Source organism: Lycorma delicatula, chromosome 8, assembly GCF_047948215.1.
Source record: "Lycorma delicatula isolate Av1 chromosome 8, ASM4794821v1, whole genome shotgun sequence".
In the NCBI taxonomy this organism is placed as follows: domain Eukaryota; kingdom Metazoa; phylum Arthropoda; class Insecta; order Hemiptera; family Fulgoridae; genus Lycorma; species Lycorma delicatula.
Window position 1 is genome coordinate 112850076 of NC_134462.1, and position 14005 is coordinate 112864080.

General features: G+C 31.6%; 1 protein-coding gene across 2 annotated transcripts in view; it reads right to left on the reverse strand.

Moving 5' to 3' along the window:
* Positions 1 to 14005, reverse strand: part of LOC142329012 (discoidin domain-containing receptor 2-like) — a 313027-nt gene continuing 299022 nt past the window's right edge. For both annotated transcript variants that reach the window (XM_075373255.1, XM_075373256.1), the window contains 2 exons: positions 12822 to 12971; positions 1 to 705 (listed from right to left, as the gene is read on the reverse strand). In XM_075373255.1, coding sequence (XP_075229370.1) covers positions 556 to 705; positions 12822 to 12971 — 300 coding nt within the window. In that variant the 3' untranslated portion in view covers positions 1 to 555. The remainder of the gene's footprint in view (positions 706 to 12821; positions 12972 to 14005) is intronic.

Genomic DNA, 14005 nt, shown 5'->3' on the forward strand with positions numbered 1-14005 from the left:
TAGAATTTTAATTGATTTTATTCAATAAAAATGTACTTAAATTATTTAAATTTGACAAAACAAAAAATAAAGTTAGTGAAAAGAGTTGTATTCAGGGAAGAACGATATGAAAACATGCAGCTAAATGATTTTATTTAATACCAGATTAAAGCTTGCTAAAATCTGATTAAATAACATTAGCTGTAATTAAGTCTTATTTCCAATTAAAAATTTTTGTAAAATATACTTTGAATATAATCACCCATAAAAATTCAGAAAGACAGATGGTGTTTGTTATATTAAAATAATACTTTATTGTGTTGTTATATTTATATGATTAATATTCATTAGCTAATTAACAAATACTTTATTTAATTTATCATAGTCTTATTAACAAATTAATATTGCTTAAAAGAAAAATCACATTACATGTCTGTTTATTATTATTATTATTTAGTAACAACATTCTTACACAATAAAAATTATATATTACGCTATGATTTGTTTAAATCAATCAGTTAATACATATTTAACAAGTACAATGTTATAAATATTACTTATTCATTACTATTACTATCATAGCTGTCCGACACAGTCAAAATTTTTCTGTTTAAAGAATTTATAAATCTGTTTAAAAGTAGGTCGTAATGACTGGTCCCTCTTCCAACAATCTGTCATCATCTCATAAACTTCCAGAGGACATAAAGTTGGTTTTGATAGTTGCACCTGAAAAAAAATGAATTTGATAATTTAAACAATAACTAAACTTGAAATACTTCCTATTTTCAACTTAAAAAATATAGTCTTTTTAACTAGTTAGTCACAAAGAGAGGAATCCTTTATTTTAAAGCATTCTTTAAATACCTTTAATAATGTTATTAATGAACTTAATTCTTTAAAACAAGTGTGCCTCTTGTTTAGTTTACATCTAAAAACTACTGAAAGAAAATAAATTGCCGATCTCTGTGGTGGAGTGGTAGTGTCTCGGCCTTTCATTTGAAGGTCCTAAGTTTGAATCCCAGTCAGGTATGGCATTTTCATATGCTATAAAATTCCATTTCCATATTCCATGTGCAAGCTTCAAGCCCCCCCCCCCAAAACAAAGAAAAAAATATATAAACAGGTTTGAAAATTATATGGATAAAGAAAAACAAATGATTGGTTGACTCTTCAACCCAAAAAGCTCATAGTTACATATCAACTGCAAATTTGGAAAATTGGAGATCACAAATGCTTGCCTACCTTGTCTTTCTCCAGATCTAACTTAAAAAGGCTTAGAGATAAAATCATCAATATTAATGTAGGTAATTCTGTTTGTACAAAATGAATGTATCAAAGATAACAATTTATTGTTATATCCACACCTAGCAAGTGTGCAATTAGTAATTTATTATTAACTACGTCAGTGTGTTGTAATTTGATACAACCTGCCCAGTTATGTAGTGATTCAACTTGTCATCGCAAAATCAGCTAATTTTTGATGTTGAGACTTCTAAGGTTCTAGTACTTGTAAATGCAGTTACTTCATATAGATTTGAATACTAGACACTTTGGATACTGGTGTTATTTGGTAGTAGGGTTTCAGTTAACCACATGTCTCAGGAGTGGTCGACCTGCATATGTTCAGGATTACATGTTTACTGGTACATTTACATTTTCTGCTACAGAGCTGGCAAGCTACTAGCAGTGCATTGGCTTATGCACCCACGCATCAAGATTTGGTAGTAAGCTGGAAAAACTTGTTGAAATAATAATAACTACATCAAACATTGGAAGTTAGTATAATTTGCATCAAGATAATCCATCATTTAGTGCATGAATAGTATCATCCATATATACACATGAGTTCATTTGCGTAGATTTACCTTCCAAAAAAACCATGCTCAGAACTATAAATTTCTTTAGGTAAGGTGTAATTTTCATAAAACCTAATTTATGTTAAAAACTTGCATTTGCTGATAGTACAATAATTATTGGTATCTGAATGTCACCACTAGGAAAAACACCATTATTTAAGTAACAATTGAAGAACTTAGTTAAAAATCGTTAGAATTAATAAGTTTACTAGAGAAACATGTTTCTGTAGTAATTATTATCACAGTTAAAGTTCAATGAGCTTCAAAAACAATATAGATTGAATTATTAAGAATTATTTAAGAGTGAATTGTATGTAATACTCGTATTCGTGAAGATTTATTATTAAATTATACTGTTAAAATTTAAGGAATCTTTATCTAATGATCCCAAAGATTTTTTTTAAACTTGCTAATAAAAATGACAAAAGTAGTAGATCTTATCCATCTTGTATTGATAAGATTATTATTTATACCAAAATTATTAATGCATAGCTGTAATTCCTCAGCAAAAATTTCTGTGTCATGATCAATATTAAATCATATTTTTAATACCTTGGATGGCATTTTTCATGCACTACAATATTCAGTTTCTATCTTTCATGCATAAGCTTCAAGAGTATGTGTTGATATAAAAAAAAATAAATAAAAATGAATAATTGTAATAAATAACTATTATTTAGAATCATATTCTTATTTAGTAAATGTTGAATCTTACAAAATTTATATTTTTATAATCTAATATGAATTTATTAGATATAAGATTAGAATTCAAAATCTTAGGTAACGTTATCCAAAGATAAATAATATTTATCACAGTATTAAATAATTTTGTCGTAAACAATATTAACATTAATGTCAGTAAGGTTCTAAAAAACCAAAGAAAATTATCGCAACAGTTTAACAAATTATTTGATTGTAAAAGATGACAGTTTATAGAAAAATCTCTAAGGTGAGTAGCAGGATTTTTAAATTTGGATGATAACACTTAGCAAAAAAAAATGTTCATGGTTTTACCATACAAAAAATGGCACATTAAAGCTACCTAATAATAATAATTTAACCATGACTGCACTGTTAATGTATGTGGTAAGTGAATTGGAAATAAAATTTATCTTTCTAATATAAGTTACACAAAAAATAATAAACATATTTATGTTATAGCATTCATTTTTTGTTTTGTTACAGCAAGTAGGTTTAGTACGACTGAAGGAGGAACCGCTTGATCAGAATGTGAGGCTAGACGATTTACTTTGGCTGAATTTGATACCATGTGGCATCTGAAGGCCGTGTGTTCAGATGCCACAGGTGGAACACCCACAGAATCAGAGCTGTAATTACCGGATGAACACTTTTGGGTGTTCATCCGGTAATTCTACTAGGTTTTTCCTAGTAGAATACATGTTGAAAAAAGAAGAACAATGGAGGCAGGTTGAGGAATTTGCTACAGAAGTGCTCTGATCCAAGGACCAAGAGGAACATCAACTGGGTATTTAGCATAGGGTTGGATGTATGGCCCCAGTGATGAGTGCTAACATGCCTAGGTGTGTCATTACCGATGATCCACTGGGAATTTCAGGGAACTATATAGGTCAATAAATGAGAAAAGACACAATGATGTGTTTGGCAGATATGTCTGGGCATGGTGTCAAGATGGGCACTCTTGTGCCAATCTTGACACCAAAGAGCTGACCTACCATGCTGGACATACAGCTAGTAAGTGGGGAGGCTCATTTGAGTAATCGGACACTCGTCTGGATGGTGTTACACCTACCAGTTGGACCAATCCAGAGGAGTAGAGAAAAAAAAGTATATTATCCATAAGGAAACCCTTATGGGTAATAAGGATAAAATCAAAACCTAAACCGACAACGATTGTTAACGTCTATATGCCTACAAGCACCCATGATGATGATCAGGTAGAGTGTGTATACGAAGAGATTGATGAAGCAATTAAACACGTAAAAGGAGATGAAAATTTAATAATAGTTGGAGATTGGAATGCAAGCATTGGAAAAGGCAAGGAAGGAAATATAGTGGGTGAATACGGGCTGGGCAAAAGGAATGAAAGAGGGGACCGACTTATAGAGTTTTGCACGAAGTATAATTTAGTAATTGCAAACACCCAATTTAAAAATCATAATAGAAGAAAACTTGGAAAAAGGCAGGCAATACTGCAAGTTATCAGATAGATTATATCATGGTTAAGCAAAGATTTAGAAATCAACTCGTTGACTGCAAAACTTACCCTGGAGCAGACATTAATAGCGACCACAATTTGGTGATAATGAAATATAGATTGGGGTTTAAAAACCTGAAGAAAAGATGTCAGATGAATCGGTGGAATTTAGAGAAGCTTGAGGAAGAGGAGGTAAAGAAGATTTTTGAGGAGGACATCGCAAGAGGTCTGCGTAAAAAAGATAAGGTAGAAAATGTAGAAGAAGAATGGGAGAATGTTAAAAAGGAAATTCTTAAATCAGCGGAAGCAAACTTAGGCGGAATAAAGAGAACTGGTAGAAAACCTTGGGGTTTCAGACGATATATTGCAGCTGATGGATGAACGCAGAAAATATAAGAATGCTAGTGATGAAGAAAGTAAAAGGAACTATCGGCAATTAAGAAATGCTATAAACAGGAAGTGCAAACTGGCGAAAGAAGAGTGGATTAATGAAAAGTGTTCAGAAGTGGAAAGAGAAATGAACATTGGTAAAATAGACGGAGCATACAGGAAAGTTAAGGAAAATTTTGGGGTACATAAATTAAAATCTAATAATGTGTTAAACAAAGATGGTACACCAATATATAATACGAAAGATAAAGTCGTTAGATGGGTGGAATATATTGAAGAGTTATACGGAGGAAATGAATTAGAAAATGGATGAAGAGGAAGTTGAGGAGGATGAAATGGGAGAAACAATACTGAGATCTGAATTTAATTAAGCATTAAAAGATTTATATCGCAGAAAGGCTCCTGGAATAGACGGAATACCTGTAGAATTACTGCGCAGTGCAGGTGAGGAAGCGATTGATAGATTATACAAACTGGTGTGTAATATTTATGAAAAAGGGGAATTTCCTTCAGACTTCAAAAAAAGTGTTATAGTAATGATACCAAAGAAAGCAGGGGCAGATAAATGTGAAGAATACAGAACAATTAGTTTAACTAGTCAGCATCAAAAATCTTAACTAGAATTCTATACAGAAGAATTAAGAGGAGAGTGGAGGGAGTGTTAGGAGAAGACCAATTTGGTTTCAGGAAAAGTATAGGGACAAGGGAAGCAATTTTAGGCCTCAGATATTAATCTGAGGCCTAAAATTGCTAGAAGGAAGATTAAAGAAAAACAAACCAACATACTTGGCGTTTATAGACCTGGAAAAGGCATTCGATAACGTAGACTGGAATAAAATGTTCAGCATTTAAAAAAAATTAGGGTTCAAATACAGAGATAGAAGAACAATTGCTAACATGTACAGGAACCAAACAGCAACAGTAACAATTGAAGAACATAAGAAAGAAGCCGTAATAATAAAAGGAGTCCGACAAGGATGTTCCCTGTCTCCGTTACTTTTTAATCTTTACATGGAACTAGCAGTTAATGATGTTAAAGAACAATTTAGATTCGGAGTAACAGTACAAGGTGAAAAGATAAAGATGCTACGATTTGCTGATGATATAGTAATTCTAGCCGAGAGTAAATAGGATTTAGAAGAAACAATGAACGGCATAGATGAAGTCCTACGCAAGAACTATCGCATGAAAATAAATAAGAACAAAACAAAAGTAATGAAATGTAGTAGAAATAACAAAGATGGACCACTGAATGTGAAAATAGGAGGAGAAAAGATTATGGAGGTAGAAGATTTTTGTTATTTGGGAAGTAGAATTACTAAAGATGGACGAAGCAGGAGCGATATAAAATGCCGAATAGCACAAGCTAAACGAGCCTTCAGTAAGAAATATAATTTGTTTACATCAAAAATTAATTTAAATGTCAGGAAAAGATTTTTGAAAGTGTATGTTTGGAGTGTCGCTTTATATGGAAGTGAAACTTGGACGATCAGAGTATCTGAGAAGAAAAGCCCAGTTATGTAGTGATTCAACTTGTCATCGCAAAATCAGCTAATTTTTGATGTTGAGACTTCTAAGGTTCTAGTACTTGTAAATGCAGTTACTTCATATAGATTTGAATACTAGACACTTTGGATACTGGTGTTATTTGGTAGTAGGGTTTCAGTTAACCACATGTCTCAGGAGTGGTCGACCTGCATATGTTCAGGATTACATGTTTACTGGTACATTTACATTTTCTGCTACAGAGCTGGCAAGCTACTAGCAGTGCATTGGCTTATGCACCCACGCATCAAGATTTGGTAGTAAGCTGGAAAAACTTGTTGAAATAATAATAACTACATCAAACATTGGAAGTTAGTATAATTTGCATCAAGATAATCCATCATTTAGTGCATGAATAGTATCATCCATATATACACATGAGTTCATTTGCGTAGATTTACCTTCCAAAAAAACCATGCTCAGAACTATAAATTTCTTTAGGTAAGGTGTAATTTTCATAAAACCTAATTTATGTTAAAAACTTGCATTTGCTGATAGTACAATAATTATTGGTATCTGAATGTCACCACTAGGAAAAACACCATTATTTAAGTAACAATTGAAGAACTTAGTTAAAAATCGTTAGAATTAATAAGTTTACTAGAGAAACATGTTTCTGTAGTAATTATTATCACAGTTAAAGTTCAATGAGCTTCAAAAACAATATAGATTGAATTATTAAGAATTATTTAAGAGTGAATTGTATGTAATACTCGTATTCGTGAAGATTTATTATTAAATTATACTGTTAAAATTTAAGGAATCTTTATCTAATGATCCCAAAGATTTTTTTTAAACTTGCTAATAAAAATGACAAAAGTAGTAGATCTTATCCATCTTGTATTGATAAGATTATTATTTATACCAAAATTATTAATGCATAGCTGTAATTCCTCAGCAAAAATTTCTGTGTCATGATCAATATTAAATCATATTTTTAATACCTTGGATGGCATTTTTCATGCACTACAATATTCAGTTTCTATCTTTCATGCATAAGCTTCAAGAGTATGTGTTGATATAAAAAAAAATAAATAAAAATGAATAATTGTAATAAATAACTATTATTTAGAATCATATTCTTATTTAGTAAATGTTGAATCTTACAAAATTTATATTTTTATAATCTAATATGAATTTATTAGATATAAGATTAGAATTCAAAATCTTAGGTAACGTTATCCAAAGATAAATAATATTTATCACAGTATTAAATAATTTTGTCGTAAACAATATTAACATTAATGTCAGTAAGGTTCTAAAAAACCAAAGAAAATTATCGCAACAGTTTAACAAATTATTTGATTGTAAAAGATGACAGTTTATAGAAAAATCTCTAAGGTGAGTAGCAGGATTTTTAAATTTGGATGATAACACTTAGCAAAAAAAAATGTTCATGGTTTTACCATACAAAAAATGGCACATTAAAGCTACCTAATAATAATAATTTAACCATGACTGCACTGTTAATGTATGTGGTAAGTGAATTGGAAATAAAATTTATCTTTCTAATATAAGTTACACAAAAAATAATAAACATATTTATGTTATAGCATTCATTTTTTGTTTTGTTACAGCAAGTAGGTTTAGTACGACTGAAGGAGGAACCGCTTGATCAGAATGTGAGGCTAGACGATTTACTTTGGCTGAATTTGATACCATGTGGCATCTGAAGGCCGTGTGTTCAGATGCCACAGGTGGAACACCCACAGAATCAGAGCTGTAATTACCGGATGAACACTTTTGGGTGTTCATCCGGTAATTCTACTAGGTTTTTCCTAGTAGAATACATGTTGAAAAAAGAAGAACAATGGAGGCAGGTTGAGGAATTTGCTACAGAAGTGCTCTGATCCAAGGACCAAGAGGAACATCAACTGGGTATTTAGCATAGGGTTGGATGTATGGCCCCAGTGATGAGTGCTAACATGCCTAGGTGTGTCATTACCGATGATCCACTGGGAATTTCAGGGAACTATATAGGTCAATAAATGAGAAAAGACACAATGATGTGTTTGGCAGATATGTCTGGGCATGGTGTCAAGATGGGCACTCTTGTGCCAATCTTGACACCAAAGAGCTGACCTACCATGCTGGACATACAGCTAGTAAGTGGGGAGGCTCATTTGAGTAATCGGACACTCGTCTGGATGGTGTTACACCTACCAGTTGGACCAATCCAGAGGAGTAGAGAAAAAAAAGTATATTATCCATAAGGAAACCCTTATGGGTAATAAGGATAAAATCAAAACCTAAACCGACAACGATTGTTAACGTCTATATGCCTACAAGCACCCATGATGATGATCAGGTAGAGTGTGTATACGAAGAGATTGATGAAGCAATTAAACACGTAAAAGGAGATGAAAATTTAATAATAGTTGGAGATTGGAATGCAAGCATTGGAAAAGGCAAGGAAGGAAATATAGTGGGTGAATACGGGCTGGGCAAAAGGAATGAAAGAGGGGACCGACTTATAGAGTTTTGCACGAAGTATAATTTAGTAATTGCAAACACCCAATTTAAAAATCATAATAGAAGAAAACTTGGAAAAAGGCAGGCAATACTGCAAGTTATCAGATAGATTATATCATGGTTAAGCAAAGATTTAGAAATCAACTCGTTGACTGCAAAACTTACCCTGGAGCAGACATTAATAGCGACCACAATTTGGTGATAATGAAATATAGATTGGGGTTTAAAAGCCTGAAGAAAAGATGTCAGATGAATCGGTGGAATTTAGAGAAGCTTGAGGAAGAGGAGGTAAAGAAGATTTTTGAGGAGGACATCGCAAGAGGTCTGCGTAAAAAAGATAAGGTAGAAAATGTAGAAGAAGAATGGGAGAATGTTAAAAAGGAAATTCTTAAATCAGCGGAAGCAAACTTAGGCGGAATAAAGAGAACTGGTAGAAAACCTTGGGGTTTCAGACGATATATTGCAGCTGATGGATGAACGCAGAAAATATAAGAATGCTAGTGATGAAGAAAGTAAAAGGAACTATCGGCAATTAAGAAATGCTATAAACAGGAAGTGCAAACTGGCGAAAGAAGAGTGGATTAATGAAAAGTGTTCAGAAGTGGAAAGAGAAATGAACATTGGTAAAATAGACGGAGCATACAGGAAAGTTAAGGAAAATTTTGGGGTACATAAATTAAAATCTAATAATGTGTTAAACAAAGATGGTACACCAATATATAATACGAAAGATAAAGTCGTTAGATGGGTGGAATATATTGAAGAGTTATACGGAGGAAATGAATTAGAAAATGGATGAAGAGGAAGTTGAGGAGGATGAAATGGGAGAAACAATACTGAGATCTGAATTTAATTAAGCATTAAAAGATTTATATCGCAGAAAGGCTCCTGGAATAGACGGAATACCTGTAGAATTACTGCGCAGTGCAGGTGAGGAAGCGATTGATAGATTATACAAACTGGTGTGTAATATTTATGAAAAAGGGGAATTTCCTTCAGACTTCAAAAAAAGTGTTATAGTAATGATACCAAAGAAAGCAGGGGCAGATAAATGTGAAGAATACAGAACAATTAGTTTAACTAGTCAGCATCAAAAATCTTAACTAGAATTCTATACAGAAGAATTAAGAGGAGAGTGGAGGGAGTGTTAGGAGAAGACCAATTTGGTTTCAGGAAAAGTATAGGGACAAGGGAAGCAATTTTAGGCCTCAGATATTAATCTGAGGCCTAAAATTGCTAGAAGGAAGATTAAAGAAAAACAAACCAACATACTTGGCGTTTATAGACCTGGAAAAGGCATTCGATAACGTAGACTGGAATAAAATGTTCAGCATTTAAAAAAAATTAGGGTTCAAATACAGAGATAGAAGAACAATTGCTAACATGTACAGGAACCAAACAGCAACAGTAACAATTGAAGAACATAAGAAAGAAGCCGTAATAATAAAAGGAGTCCGACAAGGATGTTCCCTGTCTCCGTTACTTTTTAATCTTTACATGGAACTAGCAGTTAATGATGTTAAAGAACAATTTAGATTCGGAGTAACAGTACAAGGTGAAAAGATAAAGATGCTACGATTTGCTGATGATATAGTAATTCTAGCCGAGAGTAAATAGGATTTAGAAGAAACAATGAACGGCATAGATGAAGTCCTACGCAAGAACTATCGCATGAAAATAAATAAGAACAAAACAAAAGTAATGAAATGTAGTAGAAATAACAAAGATGGACCACTGAATGTGAAAATAGGAGGAGAAAAGATTATGGAGGTAGAAGATTTTTGTTATTTGGGAAGTAGAATTACTAAAGATGGACGAAGCAGGAGCGATATAAAATGCCGAATAGCACAAGCTAAACGAGCCTTCAGTAAGAAATATAATTTGTTTACATCAAAAATTAATTTAAATGTCAGGAAAAGATTTTTGAAAGTGTATGTTTGGAGTGTCGCTTTATATGGAAGTGAAACTTGGACGATCAGAGTATCTGAGAAGAAAAGATTAGAAGCTTTTGAAATGCGGTGCTATAGGAGAATGTTAAAAATCAGATGGGTGGATAAAGTGAAAAATAAACAGGTTTTGCGGCAAATAGATGAAGAAAGAAGCATTTGGAAAAATATAGTTAAAAGAAGAGACAGACTTATAGGCCACATACTAAGGCATCCTGGAATAGTCGCTTTAATATTGGAAGGACAGGTAGAAGGGAAAAATTGTGTAGGCAGGCCACGTTTGGAATATGTAAAACAAATTGTTAGGGATGTAGGATGTAGAGGGTATACTGAAATGAAACGACTAGCACTAGATAAGGAATCTTGGAAAGCTGCATCAAACCAGTCAAATGACTGAAGACAAAAAAAAAGGAAACTCTGCATTAATAATAAAAAAAAAAAAGATTAAAAATTGTTTAATTTAATTTTGTCACTAAGATTTTTTTAAATTAAAATACTTATCAAGTAAATAAGTCACAAAAAAAACAATTCACTGTAAAAAAAGAGGAAGGGTATTACACTTGCAATTTCAAAAAAAGTAAAAGTGAAAGTAGTTAAAATTACATTTGGCTTTAATTTTCATGACTTTAATTTTGTTGTTAAAATAAATTGTTGGTTGACTAGCAAACCTTAATAAACACTGTATTGCCAAAAAGAGGGCAGAAAATTTCTGTTTGCAAATCATAAATCATTAGATTAATAAAATTTTCAAAGTCATTCAGTTTATCATTTATATTAGTTACTAATTCTGATATGTCAGTAAACTGGGTTATTTAAAAAAGAAATTTAAATTGTAGGTATAGCAAGTACTCAACCTTCCCACATATCTGGGAAAAAGCTTGAATGTGTCAATAAAATATTTTATATATATCATTCTCTAATATTTAACTTTTTAAATAAAAGATGATATTTAGGGAAGCTAGAAAGACAGGTCATTTACAGTTATTTGATCTAGAAAGAAGTTACGCTTTCCTATTTACAATGTGAAAGTAATCAGACGTAATGCAATATAATATTTTACATCTTAAGAAAATAATTTAATCATAACTGATGACATTTCAAGCATACAAATTAATCTGAACACATAAATTTAATTAAAAGTAACTTTATTTAGAAAAAAAATCATGCCCGCACAATTTGTGAATATCTAGTAATTAGTATGTCCTCCTGTATGCATAATTACTTCACATACACGATTTGACATCAATTCAACAAGTATACTGTACATTTCTGATATCATCATCATGAAACCATACTGACAACATTCCTTAATGAGGTCAATTTTTATGGTACAGTTTATTTTTAAGTCATTTTTTGACTACTACCCAAGGATTTTCAATTGGGTTTAAGTCTGGGGAATTGCCTGGGCAAAGGCACTTAAATGTTTAATTTTTTGAAAATTTTTTCCATCTTTTTGTTAGTATGGCATAGCACCAAATCTTGTTGAACACTCCATTACCTTGTGAGAATTTGTTTTGAAGTTGTGTCACAATTCTTTCCTTTAGAATCTTGATGTATCCATCAATTTTCAACATAACATCTACTGGAAGTAATGAACAAGGCCCTTCAAGTGTGAAACAAACACAAAACATTTTTTCCTGGGATGTTTAACTAATTGTTGCATATGAGGGGGGTGATGTATTTTCATCTAATGCTTTTCCAATATTTGTCCCTGAACATAAAAATGTGACTCGTTGGAAAACATAACAATTTTCCAGTCTTCTTTGGTCCAGTTAGCATGTGCTTTGGCCCACAAGTCTTTTTTTGCATATTACTGCTGTTAAAAGCTGTTCTTTAGCTGGCCGACAAGCTCTTCATCCAGTTGTAAGCAGCAAGCAAATAACAGTTGCCATGAGTAAATCTGTTACACAGGTTGTTAATTCTTGATTTAAGTCCACGGCAGTTAATTTTGTATAAAGTTTACTTTTTCTCACTAATATCCAACCCAGTCTTGGAGTATTTTTTTATGGCCACATCTGCCTTTCCTTTCAGATAAAAAGAAAACAGTTTCTTTGAATTACTTTAAAATAGCATTCATTGGTCCTAGTCAAACACCACACTCAGAAACTGTTTGTCATTGTTTCATACTAGTATGTTCAGAAAGAGAACTAATCTTGAAAGCTTTCTTGGTGCAATGTCCATTGTTACGTATTCAAGACAAACAGAACAAAAAATACAGAAATATGATTTTGTAATAAAAAATGAAATAAAATTTCACATAACAGTATTTATAATATGAAAATTTCTAAATAACCAAATAACAGCAATCTCACAATACACAGACAACTTAACTGAGTGTAATCAAGAAGTGTAGCCACAACATAGAAATAAACAAAAACTTCGCTGTGTTTAGATTAATTTGCAAGCTACTGCAAGTGAATGATCTTAACTAATCTATAAAATTTATTTTTAACAAACCTGCAATTCACTATCATAATACATGTGTTCTGCATTCTGGATAACTTGGTCATTTGTTAAATGAGGAAACGGTTTGTCTTTGGCATAACTTAAAATTTCCCAAACAGTTACACCAAACGCCCATACGCCACTGCCACAAGTATAACGATCCTAAAAAATCAAAATTGTAATTTTCAAAACTGATTATTTTATTTAGATTTTTTTTAATATAAATTCTAATACTAATTTATAAAAATAAATAAAATTTAGGGGTAATTATTTCATGAAGAGATTTTTTTCATAATTTTCATTAAAAATAGTCATCAGGTGAATTTTTATAAGAATGCATTTTTCCCCACTACAATACTTTTATATTATTGTATGTTAAAAACATTAGCTTGTGAGTCTTCATACAATATTTACTATTTAAATATTTTAACATTTTACATTTTCTAATTCACATTTCCTAAGTCCATTTGATGAAATTCCCTTCATATATTTTAATCACTTTTTTTAAGTCTTAACAGAACCATTATTATATACTGCTACATACTTCCAGAAGATAAAATATAAAATACAATGTTTTCTACAGAAAAGGGTACATTAATGTGAAATAGAAGTTTCACTTGTAGGCTGAAGATCACTGGCATTTCAGTGATTTTCTGCTATGCAACAGTTTTAGTAAAACAAATTTCATACCATTCAGTTACTATAATGACAATTTACCAAACTTTGATAAAATAGAAGCTCAGATAATAAATAATGATCAAGTAACAAAGATTGATGTTAAGAGAACAAATTGATTAAAATTTCTTGGTTTAGAGATTGATAGCACCTTAAATCGAGAGTGCATCTAAATAGTATAGCTAATGAACTGAAATGTACTGTTTACTTAATGAAAAGACTTAAACAAGTATTACAAACTCAGCATTTATTCATAGTCTACCATTATCTATTCCATTCAGTGATAAGCTGTGTTATCATAGCATGGGGTGGAGCTTATACCAACGTACTCAACTCATTCAACTTTGTAAAACAGCTCATTTGTAAAAATCCATAATTTACTATTATTATTTATTATTAATAATATTTATTACATTTAGAGGAGGAAATAAAATCAGGCAAAAAATTATTAGCTTGCATTATGGTGCGCAAATGTACTGGTTAATTGCCTGCAATAACTTGATTGTTTGTTAATGGATTTT